Raw genomic sequence first — 18,456 nt, forward strand, 5'->3', positions numbered from 1 at the left:
TGGAATAGTCTACAATCCACACTTCATCTAGATGTGTTAGTGCTACTGAATGGAATAGTCTACAATCCACACTTCATCTAGATATGTTAGTGCTACTGAATGGATAATCTAGAATCCATGCTTCATCTAGATGTGTTAGTGCTACTGAATGGAATAGTCTAGAATCCATGCTTCATCTAGATGTGTTAGTGCTACTGAATGGAATAGTCTACAATCCATGCTTCATCTAGATGTGTTAGTGCTACTGAATGGAATAGTCTAGAATCCCTGCTTCATCTAGATGTGTTAGTGCTACTGAATGGAATAGTCTACAATCCATGCTTCATCTAGATATGTTAGTGCTACTGAATGGAATAGTCTAGAATCCATGCTTCATCTAGATGTGTTAGTGCTACTGAATGGAATAGTCTAGAATCCATGCTTCATCTAGATATGTTAGTGCTACTGAATGGAATAGTCTAGAATCCATGCTTCATCTAGATATGTTAGTGCTACTGAATGGAATAGTCTAGAATCCATGCTTCATCTAGATGTGTTAGTGCTACTGAATGGAATAGTCTAGAATCCCTGCTTCATCTAGATGTGTTAGTGCTACTGAATGGAATAGTCTACAATCCACACTTCATCTAGATGTGTTAGTGCTACTGAATGGAATAGTCTAGAATCCCTGCTTCATCTAGATGTGTTAGTGCTACTGAATGGAATAGTCTACAATCCCTGCTTCATCTAGATGTGTTAGTGCTACTGAATGGAATAGTCTAGAATCCACACTTCATCTAGATGTGTTAGTGCTACTGAATGGAATAGTCTAGAATCCATGCTTCATCTAGATGTGTTAGTGCTACTGAATGGAATAGTCTACAATCCATGCTTCATCTGGATGTGTTAGTGCTACTGAATGGAATAGTCTAGAATCCACACTTCATCTAGATGTGTTAGTGCTACTGAATGGAATAGTCTAGAATCCATGCTTCATCTAGATGTGTTAGTGCTACTGAATGGAATAGTCTACAATCCATGCTTCATCTAGATGTGTTAGTGCTACTGAATGGAATAGTCTAGAATCCACACTTCATCTAGATGTGTTAGTGCTACTGAATGGAATAGTCTAGAATCCATGCTTCATCTAGATATGTTAGTGCTACTGAATGGAATAGTCTAGAATCCATGCTTCATCTAGATATGTTAGTGCTACTGAATGGAATAGTCTAGAATCCATGCTTCATCTAGATGTGTTAGTGCTACTGAATGGAATAGTCTAGAATCCCTGCTTCATCTAGATATGTTAGTGCTACTGAATGGAATAGTCTAGAATCCATGCTTCATCTAGATATGTTAGTGCTACTGAATGGAATAGTCTAGAATCCATGCTTCATCTAGATGTGTTAGTGCTACTGAATGGAATAGTCTACAATCCCTGCTTCATCTAGATGTGTTAGTGCTACTGAATGGAATAGTCTAGAATCGATGTATTGATGGTTGTGTGTTTTAATGATGTGATGTATTGATGGTTGTGTGTCTTAATGATGTGATGTATTGATTGTTGTGTGTTTTAATGATGTGATGTATTGATGGTTGTGTGTTTTAATGATGTATTGATGGTTGTGTGTTTTAATGATGTGATGTATTGATTGTTGTGTGTTTTAATGATGTGATGTATTGATTGTTGTGTGTTTTAATGATGTGATGTATTGATGGTTGTGTGTTTTAATGATGTGATGTATTGATTGTTGTGTGTTTTAATGATGTGATGTATTGATGGTTGTGTGTTTTAATGATGTGATGTATTGATTGTTGTGTGTTTTAATGATGTGATGTATTGATGGTTGTGTGTCTTAATGATGTGATGTATTGATTGTTGTGTGTTTTAATGATGTGATGTATTGATGGTTGTGTGTCTTAATGATGTGATGTATTGATGGTTGTGTGTTTTAATGATGTGATGTATTGATGGTTGTGTGTTTTAATGATGTGATGTATTGATTGTTGTGTGTTTTAATGATGTGATGTATTGATTGTTGTGTGTTTTAATGATGTGATGTATTGATTGTTGTGTGTTTTAATGAGGTGATGTATTGATGGTTGTGTGTTTTAATGATGTGATGTATTGATTGTTGTGTGTTTTAATGATGTGATGTATTGATGGTTGTGTGTTTTAATGATGTGATGTATTGATGGTTGTGTGTTTTAATGATGTGATGTATTGATGGTTGTGTGTTTTAATGAGGTGATGTATTGATGGTTGTGTGTTTTAATGATGTGATGTATTGATTGTTGTGTGTTTTAATGATGTGATGTATTGATGGTTGTGTGTGTTAATGATGTGATGTATTGATGGTTGTGTGTTTTAATGATGTGATGTATTGATGGTTGTGTGTTTTAATGATGTGATGTATTGATTGTTGTGTGTTTTAATGATGTGATGTATTGATTGTTGTGTGTTTTAATGATGTGATGTATTGATGGTTGTGTGTGTTAATGATGTGATGTATTGATTGTTGTGTGTTTTAATGATGTGATGTATTGATTGTTGTGTGTTTTAATGATGTGATGTATTGATTGTTGTGTGTTTTAATGATGTGATGTATTGATGGTTGTGTGTTTTAATGATGTGATGTATTGATTGTTGTGTGTTTTAATGATGTGATGTATTGATGGTTGTGTGTGTTAATGATGTATTGATGGTTGTGTGTTAATGATGTGATGTATTGATTGTTGTGTGTTTTAATGATGTGATGTATTGATGGTTGTGTGTTTTAATGATGTGATGTATTGATGGTTGTGTGTTTTAATGATGTGATGTATTGATGGTTGTGTGTTTTAATGATGTGATGTATTGATTGTTGTGTGTTTTAATGATGTGATGTATTGATGGTTGTGTGTTTTAATGATGTGATGTATTGATTGTTGTGTGTTTTAATGATGTGATGTATTGATTGTTGTGTGTTTTAATGATGTGATGTATTGATGGTTGTGTGTTTTAATGATGTGATGTATTGATGGTTGTGTGTTTTAATGATGTGATGTATTGATTGTTGTGTGTTTTAATGATGTGATGTATTGATTGTTGCTGCCTTCTTGGCCAGGTCTCCCTTGAAAAAGAGACTCTGGGTCTCAATGGGCTTTTCCTGGTTAAATACATTTTTTAAACGGACTCAAAGGAGATCCATTATGGGTCGATCATTTCAGCAAACAAGGGAATAATAAAGGTTATTGAATGTAATGTAATTGTCTTGCCGATGGCCCTAAAGGATGCTATAACCCTGCAGGTGTGTGTGTGTGTGTGTGTGTGTGTGTGTGTGTGTGTGTGTGTGTGTGTGTGTGTGTGTGTGTGTGTGTGTGTGTGTGTGTGTGTGTGTGTGTGTGTGTGTGTGTGTGTGTAATCGTACCTGAAAGTGGAAGATCCCAGCGTAGTCCTCTTGGAAGGACTGACCATGAGGGACCACTCGGTGGAGCAGCCTCTCATTAAGGGTTAGAGAGGCTATGGCTGCTAGGAGCCAGCAATCACCTGATGGGGGAGGGAGGAGGGAGAGAGCAGGGAGGGTGGAGGAGGGAGAGAGCGGGGCGGGTGGAGGAGGGAGAGAGCAGGGAGGGTGGGGGAGGGAGGAGGGAGAGAGCAGGGCGGGTGGAGGAGGGAGAGAGCGGGGCGGGTGGGGGGAGGGAGGAGGGAGAGAGCAGGGCGGGTGGGGGAGGAGGAGGGAGAGAGCAGGGAGGGTTGAGGAGGGAGGAGGGAGAGAGCGGGGCGGGTGGAGGAGGGAGAGAGCGGGGCGGGTGGGGGAGGGAGGAGGGAGAGAGCAGGGAGGGAGGAGGGAGAGAGCAGGGAGGGTGGGGGAGGAGGAGGGAGAGAGCAGGGAGGGTGGAGGAGGGAGGAGGGAGAGAGCGGGGCGGGTGGAGGAGGGCGAGAGCGGGGCGGGTGGGGGAGGGAGGAGGGAGAGAGCAGGGAGGGTGGGAGGGAGGGAGGAGGGAGAGAGCGGGGCGGGTGGGGGAGGGAGGAGGGGAGCGGGGCGGGTGGGGGAGGGAGGAGGGAGAGAGCAGGGAGGGTGGGGGAGGGAGGAGGGAGAGAGCAGGGAGGGTGGGGGAGGGAGGAGGGAGAGAGAGACACAGAAAGACAGAGAGACAAAAATTGTTGCAATCGTTTTAACTAGAATGGCCAGCAGGTGGAGTGTGTACCAGAATGTGCTTGTGATGTCCGCCAGGGCCAACCCAGTTCTGGTCCAGGGCATGATGTTAGTTCCACGAGGAAGGAAGGCCCAGCGGCCCTGGACCCGAGCCAACCCAGTGTGTACTGTCCTGCCCCACAGTCCAACTCTGTTCTACCAAATAGGGATTTTCCACACTCACATTCTGTACTGAACCAATGAAAGGGGAGACTTGTTGATTTCCTGAACCAGCTACTACTACGGCTGATTGGAGGTGAAATAAACAGACTACACATTGATGACTGCAGTGAAAGCATGTTGTAAATCTTGAGTAAGGTGGAGGCAAAATGATATAGATGTGTGGGCACTATCAGTACATCCTGTTCGTAAATACCACTATCAATAAGAGCGTCTGCTAAATGACTTAAATGTAAATGTATCAGTACATCCTGGTTGTGAATACCACTATCAGTACATCCTGGTTGTGAATACCACTATCAGTACATCCTGTTGGTAAATACCACTATCAGTACATCCTGGTTGTAAATACCACTATCAGTACATCCTGGTTGTAAATACCACTATCAGTACATCCTGTTTGTAAATACCACTATCAGTACATCCTGGTTGTGAATACCACTATCAGTACATCCTGGTTGTAAATACCACTATCAGTACATCCTGGTTGTAAATACCACTATCAGTACATCCTGGTTGTAAATACCACTATCAGTACATCCTGGTTGTAAATACCACTATCAGTACATCCTGTTTGTAAATACCACTATCAGTACATCCTGGTTGTAAATACCACTATCAGTACATCCTGGTTGTAAATACCACTATCAGTACATCCTGGTTGTAAATACCACTATCAGTACATCCTGGTTGTAAATACCACTATCAGTACATCCTGGTTGTAAATACCACTATCAGTACATCCTGGTTGTAAATACCACTATCAGTACATCCTGGTTGTAAATACCACTATCAGTACATCCTGGTTGTGAATACCACTATCAGTACATCCTGGTTGTAAATACCACTATCAGTACATCCTGGTTGTAAATACCACTATCAGTACATCCTGGTTGTAAATACCACTATCAGTACATCCTGGTTGTGAATACCACTATCAGTACATCCTGGTTGTAAATACCACTATCAGTACATCCTGGTTGTAAATACCACTATCAGTACAGCCTGGTTGTAAATACCACTATCAGTACATCCTGTTGGTAAATACCACTATCAGTACATACTGGTTGTAAATACCACTATCAGTACAGCCTGGTTGTGAATACCACTATCAGTACGTCCTGTTTGTAAATACCACTATCAGTACATCCTGGTTGTAAATACCACTATCAGTACATCCTGGTTGTAAATACCACTATCAGTACATCCTGGTTGTAAATACCACTATCAGTACATCCTGGTTGTGAATACCACTATCAGTACATCCTGGTTGTAAATACCACTATCAGTACATCCTGGTTGTGAATACCACTATCAGTACATCCTGGTTGTGAATACCACTATCAGTACATCCTGGTTGTGAATACCACTATCAGTACATCCTGGTTGTGAATACCACTATCAGTACATCCTGGTTGTAAATACCACTATCAGTACATCCTGGTTGTGAATACCACTATCAGTACATCCTGGTTGTAAATACCACTATCAGTACATCCTGGTTGTAAATACCACTATCAGTACATCCTGGTTGTAAATACCACTATCAGTACATCCTGGTTGTAAATACCACTATCAGTACATCCTGGTTGTAAATACCACTATCAGTACATCCTGGTTGTGAATACCACTATCAGTACATCCTGGTTGTAAATACCAGAGAGAGGAGAGAAGGAAGGCGGTTGTCTTACCTAGCTACCTTACATTGAATGCACTGACTGTAAGAGTGTCTGCTAAATGACCACATTATATATGTAATTATGGTACCGTTGGGGGTTTAGCCAAGAGCCTTTCAGGTAGTACTGTGGGAGACCATTGGGGGTTTAGCCAAGAGCCTTTCAGGTAGTACTAGAATTTTTTCAAAAACAGGTCCTTTTTTTTAAAGACTTCTGGTATCTGTTTTCGCAGAACTCACCTAGTGCTCCCTGGCAGATGTCTGTTCTGGTAGCTCCTCCCAGGATGAACTGAGGGTCATCTGTCAGCTCCTGGAGCAAAGGAAAGGGAGGACTGGATTAGACTGATAAAACAAACTGACTGGAAGTGAGAGGGACTGTATTTTTCCTATTGATCTTCTAACAATTCAACAATTGCTCAATCAAAGTCCATTTACAGCATTCCTATTTCTGTTACTGATGCTTCTAGTTTTTCTGACAGCTGAGCATATCTGGCTCTTGAGAAATTCTAGAACATATGCAACTGAGGTAAACAAGTGGCACAACTAGGAAGTGGTCAGAGGAAGACTGGTCAAAAGCTGCACTGGTCTCTACTGGACAGACTGAGAGGTTCCTTCCTGTTCCTGTCTCTACTGGTCTCTACTGGACAGACTGAGAGGTTCCTTCCTGTTCCTGTCTCTACTGGACAGACTGAGAGGTTCCTTCCTGTTCCTGTCTCTACTGGTCTCTACTGGACAGACTGAGAGGTTCCTTCCTGTTCCTGTCTCTACTGGACAGACTGAGAGGTTCCTTCCTGTTCCTGTCTCTACTGGTCTCTACTGGACTGAGAGATTCCTTCCTGTTCCTGTCTCTACTGGTCTCTGGACTGACTGAGAGATTCCTTCCTGTTCCTGTCTCTACTGGTCTCTACTGGACTAGACTGAGAGATTCCTTCCTGTTCCTGTCTCTACTGGTCTCTACTGGACAGACTGAGAGGTTCCTTCCTGTTCCTGTCTCTACTGGACTAACTGAGAGGTTCCTTCCTGTTCCTGTTCCTGTCTCTACTGGACTGACTGAGAGGTTCCTTCCTGTTCCTGTCTCTACTGGACTAACTGAGAGATTCCTTCCTGTTCCTGTCTCTACTGGTCTCTACTGGACTGACTGAGAGATTCCTTCCTATTCCTGTTCTACTGTCTCTACTGGACTGACTGAGAGGTTCCTTCCTGTTCCTGTCTCTACTGGAGATCCTTCCTGTTCCTGTCTCTACTGGACTGACTGAGAGATTCCTTCCTGTTCCTGTCTCTACTGGACTCTACTGACTGACTGAGAGGTTCCTTCCTGTTCCTGTCTCTGCTGGACTGACTGAGAGATTCCTTCCTGTTCCTGTCTCTACTGGACTGACTGAGAGGTTCCTTCCTGTTCCTGTCTCTACTGGACTGACTGAGAGGTTCCTTCCTGTTCCTGTCTCCTGACTGAGAGATTCCTTCCTGTTCCTGTCTCTGACTGACTGAGAGGTTCCTTCCTGTTCCTGTCTCTACTGGACTGACTGAGAGAGATTCCTTCCTGTTCCTGTCTCTACTGGACTGACTGAGATGTTCCTTCCTGTTCCTGTCTCTACTGGACTGACTGAGAGATTCCTTCCTGTTCCTGTCTCTACTGGACTGACTGAGAGATTCCTTCCTGTTCCTGTCTCTACTGGACTGACTGAGAGATTCCTTCCTGTTCCTGTCTCTACTGGACTGACTGAGAGGTTCCTTCCTGTTCCTGTCTCTACTGGTCTCTACTGGACTGACTGAGAGATTCCTTCCTGTTCCTGTCTCTACTGGACTGACTGAGAGATTCCTTCCTGTTCCTGTCTCTGCTGGACTGACTGAGATGTTCCTTCCTGTTCCTGTCTCTACTGGACTGACTGAGAGATTCCTTCCTGTTCCTGTCTCTACTGGACTGACTGAGAGATTCCTTCCTGTTCCTGTCTCTACTGGACTGACTGAGAGGTTCCTTCCTGTTCCTGTCTCTACTGGACTGACTGAGAGATTCCTTCCTGTTCCTGTCTCTACTGGACTGACTGAGAGATTCCTTCCTGTTCCTGTCTCTACTGGACTGACTGAGAGATTCCTTCCTGTTCCTGTCCCTGCTGGACTGACTGAGAGATTCCTTCCTGTTCCTGTCTCTACTGGACTGACTGAGGACTGATTCCTTCCTGTTCCTGTCTCTGCTGGACTGACTGAGATGTTCCTTCCTGTTCCTGTCTCTACTGGACTGACTGAGAGATTCCTTCCTGTTCCTGTCTCTACTGGACTGTCTCTACTGGACTGACTGAGAGATTCCTTCCTGTTCCTGTCTCTACTGGACTGACTGAGAGATTCCTTCCTGTTCCTGTCTCTACTGGACTGACTGAGAGATTCCTTCCTGTTCCTGTCTCTACTGGACTAACTGAGATGTTCCTTCCTGTTCCTGTCTCTACTGGTCTCTACTGGACTGAGTGAGAGGTTCCTTCCTGTTCCTGTCTCTACTGGACTGACTGAGAGGTTCCTTCCTGTTCCTGTCTACTGGACTGACTGAGAGATTCCTTCCTGTTCCTGTCTCTACCGGACTGACAGAGAGGTTCCTTCCTGTTCCTGTCTACTGGACTGACTGAGAGGTTCCTTCCTGTTCCTGTCTCTACTGGACTGACTGAGAGATTCCTTCCTGTTCCTGTCTCTACTTGACTGACTGAGAGATTCCTTCCTGTTCCTGTCTCTACTGGACTGACTGAGAGATTCCTTCCTGTTCCTGTCTCTACTGGACAGACTGAGAGGTTCCTTCCTGTTCCTGTCTCTGTCTCTACTGGACACTGGACTGACTGAGAGGTTCCTTCCTGTTCCTGTCTCTACTGGTCTCTACTGGACTGAGTGAGAGGTTCCTTCCTGTTCCTGTCTCTACTGGTCTCTACTGGAATGACAGAGGTTCCTTCCTGTTCCTGTCTCTACTGGACTGACTGAGAGGTTCCTTCCTGTTCCTGTCTCTACTGGTCTCTACTGGACTGAGTGAGAGGTTCCTTCCTGTTCCTGTCTACTGGACTGACTGAGAGGTTCCTTCCTGTTCCTGTCTACTGGACTAACTGAGATGTTCCTTCCTGTTCCTGTATCTACTGGTCTCTACTGGACTGAGTGAGAGGTTCCTTCCTGTTCCTGTCTACTGGACTGACTGAGAGGTTCCTTCCTGTTCCTGTCTCTACTGGACTGACTGAGAGATTCCTTCCTGTTCCTGTCTCTATTTGACTGACTGATAGGTTCCTTCCTGTTCCTGTCTCTACTTGACTGACCGAGAGGTTCCTTCCTGTTCCTGTCTCTACTGGTCTCTACTGGACTGACTGAGAGATTCCTTCCTGTTCCTGTCTCTACTGGACTGACTGAGAGATTCCTTCCTGTTCCTGTCTCTAACGGACTGACTGAGAGGTTCCTTCCTGTTCCTGTCTACTGGACTGACTGAGATATTCCTTCCTGTTCCTGTCTCTACTGGACTGACCGAGAGGTTCCTTCCTGTTCCTGTCTCTACTGGTCTCTACTGGACTGACTGAGAGGTTCCTTCCTGTTCCTGTCTCTACTGGACTGACTGAGAGATTCCTTCCTGTTCCTGTCTCTACTGGTCTCTACTGGACTGAGTGAGAGGTTCCTTCCTGTTCCTGTCTCTACTGGACTGACTGAGAGATTCCTTCCTGTTCCTGTCTACTGGACTGACTGAGAGGTTCCTTCCTGTTCCTGTCTCTACTGGACTGACTGAGAGGTTCCTTCCTGTTCCTGTCTCTACTGGACTGACTGAGAGGTTCCTTCCTGTTCCTGTCTCTACTGGACTGAGTGAGAGGTTCCTTCCTGTTCCTGTCTCTACTGGACTGACTGAGAGATTCCTTCCTGTTCCTGTCTCTACTGGACTGAGTGAGAGGTTCCTTCCTGTTCCTGTCTCTACCGGACTGACAGAGAGGTTCCTTCCTGTTCCTGTCTCTACTGGACTGACTGAGAGGTTCCTTCCTGTTCCTGTCTCTACTGGACTGAGTGAGATGTTCCTTCCTGTTCCTGTCTCTACTGGACTGACTGAGAGGTTCCTTCCTGTTCCTGTCTCTACTGGACAGACTGAGAGATTCCTTCCTGTTCCTGTCTCTACTTGACTGACTGAGAGGTTCCTTCCTGTTCCTGTCTACTGGACTGACTGAGATATTCCTTCCTGTTCCTGTCTCTACTGGACTGACCGAGAGGTTCCTTCCTGTTCCTGTCTCTACTGGTCTCTACTGGACTGACTGAGAGGTTCCTTCCTGTTCCTGTCTCTACTGGACTGACTGAGAGATTCCTTCCTGTTCCTGTCTCTACTGGACTGACTGAGAGATTCCTTCCTGTTCCTGTCTACTGGACTGACTGAGAGAGTTCCTTCCTGTTCCTGTCTCTACTGGTCTCTACTGGACTGACTGAGAGGTTCCTTCCTGTTCCTGTCTCTACTGGACTGACTGAGAGATTCCTTCCTGTTCCTGTCTCTACTGGTCTCTACTGGACTGAGTGAGAGGTTCCTTCCTGTTCCTGTCTCTACTGGACTGACTGAGAGGTTCCTTCCTGTTCCTGTCTCTACTGGACTGAGTGAGAGGTTCCTTCCTGTTCCTGTCTCTACTGGACTGACTGAGAGGTTCCTTCCTGTTCCTGTCTCTACTTGACTGACTGATAGATTCCTTCCTGTTCCTGTCTCTACTGGACTGACTGAGAGGTTCCTTCCTGTTCCTGTCTCTACTTGACTGACTGAGAGGTTCCTTCCTGTTCCTGTCTCTACTTGACTGACTGAGAGGTTCCTTCCTGTTCCTGTCTCTACTGTTCCTGTCTCTACTGGACTGAGTGAGAGGTTCCTTCCTGTTCCTGTCTCTACTGGACTGACTGAGAGGTTCCTTCCTGTTCCTGTCTCTACTGGTCTCTACTGGACTGACTGAGAGGTTCCTTCCTGTTCCTGTCTCTACTGGTCTCTACTGGACTGGAGTGAGAGGTTCCTTCCTGTTCCTGTCTCTACTGGTCTCTACTGGACAGACTGAGAGGTTCCTTCCTGTTCCTGTCTCTACTGGACTGACTGAGAGGTTCCTTCCTGTTCCTGTCTCTACTGGTCTCTACTGGACTGACTGAGAGGTTCCTTCCTGTTCCTGTCTCTACTGGACTGACTGAGAGGTTCCTTCCTGTTCCTGTCTCTACTGGTCTCTACTGGACTGAGTGAGAGGTTCCTTCCTGTTCCTGTCTCTACTGGTCTCTACTGGACTGAGTGAGAGGTTCCTTCCTGTTCCTGTCTACTGGACTGACTGAGAGATTCCTTCCTGTTCCTGTCTACTGGACTGACTGAGAGGTTCCTTCCTGTTCCTGTCTCTACTGGTCTCTACTGGACTGGAGTGAGAGGTTCCTTCCTGTTCCTGTCTCTACTGGACTGACTGGAGGTTCCTTCCTGTTCCTGTCTCTACTGGACTGACTGAGAGGTTCCTTCCTGTTCCTGTCTCTACTGGACTGACTGAGAGGTTCCTTCCTGTTCCTGTCTCTACTGGACTGACTGAGAGATTCCTTCCTGTTCCTGTCTCTACTGGACTGACTGAGAGGTTCCTTCCTGTTCCTGTCTCTACTGGACAGACTGAGAGGTTCCTTCCTGTTCCTGTCTCTACTGGTCTCTACTGGACTGAGTGAGAGGTTCCTTCCTGTTCCTGTTCCTGTCTCTACTGGTCTCTACTGGACTGACTGAGAGGTTCCTTCCTGTTCCTGTCTCTACTGGACTGACTGAGAGAATTCCTTCCTGTTCCTGTCTCTACTGGACTGACTGAGAGATTCCTTCCTGTTCCTGTCTCTACTGGACTGACTGAGAGGTTCCTTCCTGTTCCTGTCTCTACTGGACAGACTGAGAGGTTCCTTCCTGTTCCTGTCTCTACTGGACTGACTGAGAGGTTCCTTCCTGTTCCTGTCTCTACTGGTCTCCTGGTCTCTACTGACTGACTGAGATTCCTTCCTGTTCCTGTCTCTACTGGACTGACTGAGAGATTCCTTCCTGTTCCTGTCTCTAACTGGACTGACTGAGAGGTTCCTTCCTGTTCCTGTCTCTACTGGACCTTCCTGACTGGACTGATTCCTTCCTGTTCCTGTCTCTACTGGACTGACCGAGAGGTTCCTTCCTGTTCCTGTCTCTACTGGTCTCTACTGGACTGACTGAGAGGTTCCTTCCTGTTCCTGTCTCTACTGGAGAGGTTCCTTCCTGTTCCTGTCTCTACTGACTGAGAGATTCCTTCCTGTTCCTGTCTCCCTTCCTGTTCCTGTCTCTACTGGTCTCTACTGGACTGACTGAGAGAGGTTCCTTCCTGTTCCTGTCTCTACTGGACTGACTGAGAGATTCCTTCCTGTTCCTGGTCTACTACTGGACTGACTGAGAGGTTCCTTCCTGTTCCTGTCTCTACTGGTCTCTACTGGGAGAGAGTTCCTTCCTGTTCCTGTCTCTACTGGACTGACTGAGAGATTCCTTCCTGTTCCTGTCTCTACTGGTCTCTACTGGTCTCTACTGAGACTGAGAGGTTCCTTCCTGTTCCTGTCTCTACTGGACTGACTGAGAGGTTCCTTCCTGTTCCTGTCTCTACTGGACTGACTGAGAGGTTCCTTCCTGTTCCTGTCTCTACTGGACTGACTGAGAGATTCCCTTCCTGTTCCTGTCTCTACTGGACTGAGTGAGAGGTTCCTTCCTGTTCCTGTCTCTACTGGACTGACTGAGAGGTTCCTTCCTGTTCCTGGTCTCTACTGGACTGACTGAGGTTCCTTCCTGTTCCTGTCTCTACTGGACTGACTGAGAGATTCCTTCCTGTTCCTGTCTCTACTAGGGGACTGAGAGGTGTTCCTGTCTCTACTGGACTGACTGAGAGGAGGTTCCTTCCTGTTCCTGTCTCTACTGGACTGAGAGAGGTTCCTTCCTGAGAGGTTCCTTCCTGTTCCTGTCTCTACTGGTCTCTACCGGACTGACTGGAGAGGTTCCTTCCTGTTCCTGTCTCTACTGGACAGACAGAGGTTCCTTCCTGTTCCTGTCTCTACTGGACTGAGTGAGATGTTCCTTCCTGTTCCTGTCTCTACTGGACTGACTGAGAGGTTCCTTCCTGTTCCTGTCTCTACTGGACTGACTGAGGGTTCCTTCCTGTTCCTGTCTCTACTGGACTGACTGAGATATTCCTTCCTGTTCCTGTCTCTACTGGACTGACTGAGACTGAGAGGTTCCTTCCTGTTCCTGTCTCTACTGGTCTCTACTGGACTGACTGAGAGGTTCCTTCCTGTTCCTGTCTCTACTGGACTGACTGAGAGATTCCTTCCTGTTCCTGTCTCTACTGGTCTCTACTGGACTGAAGAGGTTCCTTCCTGTTCCTGTCTCTACTGGACTGACTGAGAGATTCCTTCCTGTTCCTGTCTCTACTGGACTGGACAGACTGAGAGGTTCCTTCCTGTTCCTGTCTCTACTGGACTGACTGAGAGGTTCCTTCCTGTTCCTGTCTCTACTGGACAGACTGAGAGGTTCCTTCCTGTTCCTGTCTCTACTGGTCTCTACCGGACTGATGAGAGGTTCCTTTCTGGTCTCTACTTGTCCCACACTGCCAGTCTGCCACACAGGCCAGTCACAGTGGCAGCTGAAGGGTGTGACAGCCATGTTCAGCAACCAACACAGGTCATATAACCTGAGTGTCTGTTTCTTCTTGTCCCCATACTGAGACACCGGCCAGCCATAGCAGCAGCTGCAGTCATGCTGCTTTATAGACAAGGAAGTAGGAATGCAACGGTAGTGTATTGTGGGTCCATGGTGTAAACAACAACACTGGTGGTCAACCTCGTTGGAATGTGATCTGTGTGTGTAGTATACATACTGTCCCTTATAACTGACTCTGTAACTGACCCTGACATCAGCTCTCAAACCAATGACACATTCTTAATGAACTGCCCTAAACTACATGTTAGTATTTAACTAAAACACACAGACCCACTAGGGAATCTCTCTTACCCCCCACCGTTGGTCTCATCCATTCCACGTCCCTGGTCTTAATGAACTGCCCTAAACTACATGTTAGTATTTAACTAAAACACACAGACCCACCTGGTCTCTTTACCCCCCACCCCTCTCACCGTTGGTCTCATCCATTCCACGTCCCTGGTCTTGGCAGAGTAGGGGGCCAGTTCCTTGAAGCCCAGAGAGGGAGGTTCGGCTAGGAAGGAGGGGTCCTGGAACAGACACCCCGTCTCCAGACACTGCTGCCTCAGAGCCTCGTAGTCCTGGTGGAAGTCAATTCAAATCAGCACATACAGTCAATAGTTAGAGCAACAAGATGTGCATTTGATGTCAACAGCTTTAAATCAATCGTGAATTATTGAATGTTTATTTGTTTCTTCTTCAAAGTGGTCCTGGATGACGAAACACATAACATCTAATGATAAAAGACAAGAGGCTGTGTGGCACAAATAGGCCCTGGTCTAAAGTAGTGCACTATATAGGGAATAGGGTGCCATAGGGCCCTGGTCTAAAGTAGTGCACTATATAGGGAATAGGTCCCTGGTCTAAAGTAGTGCACTATATAGGGAATAGGTCCCTGGTCTAAAGTAGTGCACTATATAGGGAATAGGGTTCCATAGGGCTCTGGTCTAAAGTAGTGCACTATATAGGGAATAGGGTTCCATAGGGCTCTGGTCTAAAGTAGTGCACTATGTAGGGAATAGGTCCCTGGTCTAAAGTAGTGCACTATATAGGGAATAGGGCCCTGGTCTATAGTAGTGCACTATATAGGGAATAGGGTTCTATAGGGCTCTGGTCTAAAGTAGTGTACTATATAGGGAATAGGGTTCTATAGGGCTCTGGTCTAAAGTAGTGTACTATATAGGGAATAGGGCCCTGGTCTAAAGTAGTGCACTATATAGGGAATAGGGCCCTGGTCTACAGTAGTGTACTATATAGGGAATAGGGCCCTGGTCTACAGTAGTGTACTATATAGGGAATAGGGCCCTGGTCTGCAGTAGTGTACTATATAGGGAATAGGGCCCTGGTCTGCAGTAGTGTACTATATAGGGAATAGGGCCCTGGTATACAGTAGTGTACTATATAGGGAATAGGGCCCTGGTATACAGTAGTGTACTATATAGGGAATAGGGCCCTGGTCTATAGTAGTGTACTATATACGGAATAGGTCCCTGGTGTAAAGTAGTGCACTATATAGGGAATAGGTCCCTGGTCTATAGTAGTGTACTATATAGGGAATAGGTCCCTGGTGTAAAGTAGTGCACTATATCGGGAATAGGGCCCTGGTCTATAGTAGTACCACTATATAGGGAATAGGGTTCCATAGGGCCCTGGTATATAGTAGTGCACTATATAGGGAATAAGTCCCTGGTGTAAAGTAGTGCACTATATAGGGAATAGGACCCTGGTCTATAGTAGTACCACTATATAGGGAATAGGGTTCTATAGGGCTCTGGTCTAAAGTAGTGCACTATATAGGGAATAGGGTTCTATAGGGCTCTGGTCTAAAGTAGTGCACTATATAGGGAATAGGGTTCTATAGGGCCCTGGTCTAAAGTAGTGCACTATATAGGGAATAGGGTTCTATAGGGCTCTGGTCTAAAGTAGTGCACTATATAGGGAATAGGGTTCTATAGGGCTCTGGTCTAAAGTAGTGTACTATATAGGGAATAGGGCCCTGGTCTAAAGTAGTGCACTATATAGGGAATAGGGTTCCATAGGGCTCTGTTCTAAAGTAGTGCACTATATAGGGAATAGGGTTCTATAGGGCCCTGGTCTAAAGTAGTGCACTATATAGGGAATAGGGTTCTATAGGGCTCTGGTCTAAAGTAGTGCACTATATAGGGAATAGGGTTCTATAGGGCTCTGGTCTAAAGTAGTGTACTATATAGGGAATAGGGCCCTGGTCTAAAGTAGTGCACTATATAGGGAATAGGGTTCCATAGGGCTCTGGTCTAAAGTAGTGCACTATATAGGGAATAGGGTTCTATAGTAGTCTATAGGGCCCTGGTCTATAGTAGTGCACTATATAGGGAATAAGTCCCTGGTGTAAAGTAGTGCACTATATAGGGAATAGGGCCCTGGTCTATAGTAGTACCACTATATAGGGAATAGGGTTCCATAGGGCCCTGGTCTAAAGTAGTGCACTATATAGGGAATAGGGTTCTATAGGGCTCTGGTCTAAAGTAGTGTACTATATAGGGAATAGGGCCCTGGTCTAAAGTAGTGCACTATATAGGGAATAGGGTTCCATAGGGCTCTGGTCTAAAGTAGTGCACTATATAGGGAATAGGGTTCTATAGTAGTCTATAGGGCCCTGATCTATAGTAGTGCACTATATAGGGAATAAGTCCCTGGTGTAAAGTAGTGCACTATATAGGGAATAGGGCCCTGGTCTATAGTAGTACCACTATATAGGGAATAGGGTTCCATAGGGCCCTGGTCTAAAGTAGTGTACTATGTAGGGAATAAGTGTACATTCAAAGTTTCAAAACCATCAGAAACAAACAAACTGACCTGGTTAAGGAAGGGTACGGCGTGGTCGTTGGAGCCCATTCCCTCGGCTCGTAGCCTGCTGGTGGCTATGCTAGCAGAGATTCCCCCTGACATACTGACACAGGACACGATATACTGTAAATACAGTCAGTGGCCTGGGTGGGTGCTGCACAGGCAAATAATTTACAATGTCTTTAGCCCGGGGCTTGATTGAATTTGCCTGTAGCAATGGACCCAAATAGCCTGCTCTACTGTCTATGAGAGTGGAGATCTCTCCTGACCTACTGGAACCAGGGATATAAATACAGGACTGGGCGCTGCAGGGCGCAGGCCACACCCGGGTTCAAAAACTATTCAAAGTAATTTCAAATAGTTTATAGACGGGGTTGATTGAGCTCGTCTGTTGCAATGCAACCAACGAAGTAGATGTACAACTGCCAACGTCATCCACCTGGCACTGGAGGCAGGCCAAAGCCAAAAGATCTAAGTATTTCAACCATTTGAATAGTGTTTGAATCCGGGTCTGGGACAGGCACAGGGTAGAGGGTATAAATAGCAGCGAGCTAACGGCACGGACACACAGCCCGCAGCTTAGCAACCATCAATTCTATTCCAGTTTTGTTGAGCGTTTGTTGTTTTTACTTGTTTTTCTGTGTATTGTGACTGTTTTTCCTGTGACCTGTAATATAACCTGGTGATACATTCTCCAGGTTTATCTTTCTGGGGTGGATCTATCATCGACTGCTCTGGCCTTTCTCACCGGCAGTGAGTCAGTGTTGTTCAGACTACTTTAGTGAGTCATCGAACACTGCTCAGAGCTCAGTTCCCGCTGAACACATGTCTTAACACTGACTCATTGTTGGGTAATCATTTAGCTATTAGTCTCAGGTTTTTACTCTGTCTCTCTAATGTATTTCGTCTGAGAGTCTTTTCCAAAGTTATTATAGTATTATAAATAGTATAATTTGGTGTATTGAGTTTCTGATAAATACATGTAATAGTGATATAGAAAACATTTTGGATTACAGAAAATGAGTATGGTGGAATTAGGATGACAGAAAATGATTATGGTGGAATTAGGATGACAGAAAATGATTATGGTAGAATTAGGATGACAGAAAATTATTATGGTGGAATTAGGATGACAGAAAATGATTATGGTGGAATTAGGATGACAGAAAATGATTATGGTGGAATTAGGATGACAGAAAATGATTATGGTGGAATTAGGATGACAGAAAATGATTATGGTAGAATTAGGATGACAGAAAATGATTATGGTGGAATTAGGATGACAGAAAATGATTATGGTGGAATTAGGATGACAGAAAATGATTATGGTGGAATTAGGATTACGGAACATTTTTAAGAAAATTAAGCAAAAAACAAATTCAACAAGCATAGTGGAAATGGTACAGACTGATCAGAGAGCCATACAAGGCCAAAAACTGAGGTACGGAAGAGAGGTTAGGGTGGAAAGGGGAGACAGAGACAGTAATCTCTAGCACCTCTAACAAGCCCCCCCAAAAGACACACAGAGAGATGAAAATCTGATACCTTGAGTCTATGAGCTGCAGAGAAATAGGAGAAAAGAGAAATGTACAGTATGTAACCAATAACCCAAAGTCACACAGTATGCACTTTAGAAACAGAGTTAAGGCTATTACAATCAGAACCTTCAGCACAGCAGCGTGAAGAATAACACCTTAGACCAAAACATGTCATCATCCGCGCTGACAATCAAAGATAAATAGGCAGAGTGATTGTTGGTAGTGTGGATAAATATTTGACGCTGTTCTCTCTCCCCTCAGAATAGGCTTCTCTCTCTTTCTCTCTCTCCCCTATTATTCTCTCTCTCCCTCTCTCTCTCCCATGTTCTCTCTCTCCCCTCCCACATCTCTCTCTCTCCCTCTCCCTCTCTCTCACATGTTCTCTCTCTCCCCTCCCATGTCTCTCTC

The 18,456-nt window shown here is 45.2% G+C and overlaps 1 protein-coding gene and 1 long non-coding RNA gene across 2 annotated transcripts in view; one reads left to right on the forward strand and one right to left on the reverse strand.

Moving 5' to 3' along the window:
* Nucleotides 1–18,456, reverse strand: part of LOC118378562 (calpain-1 catalytic subunit-like) — a 96,488-nt gene that overhangs the window by 69,976 nt on the left and 8,056 nt on the right. Inside the window, exons 3-6 of the mRNA XM_052477423.1 lie at nucleotides 16,520–16,613; nucleotides 14,119–14,265; nucleotides 6,253–6,322; nucleotides 3,390–3,508 (exon numbers count right to left, since the gene is read on the reverse strand). Of these exons, the coding sequence (XP_052333383.1) occupies nucleotides 3,390–3,508; nucleotides 6,253–6,322; nucleotides 14,119–14,265; nucleotides 16,520–16,613 (430 nt within the window). The remainder of the gene's footprint in view (nucleotides 1–3,389; nucleotides 3,509–6,252; nucleotides 6,323–14,118; nucleotides 14,266–16,519; nucleotides 16,614–18,456) is intronic.
* Nucleotides 151–3,223, forward strand: LOC127911306 (uncharacterized). The gene is made up of 2 exons (XR_008077836.1): nucleotides 151–1,811; nucleotides 2,068–3,223. It is a non-coding gene; the product is annotated as an uncharacterized LOC127911306 (long non-coding RNA).

This window comes from Oncorhynchus keta, chromosome 24 (assembly GCF_023373465.1).
Source record: "Oncorhynchus keta strain PuntledgeMale-10-30-2019 chromosome 24, Oket_V2, whole genome shotgun sequence".
Classification (NCBI taxonomy): domain Eukaryota; kingdom Metazoa; phylum Chordata; class Actinopteri; order Salmoniformes; family Salmonidae; genus Oncorhynchus; species Oncorhynchus keta.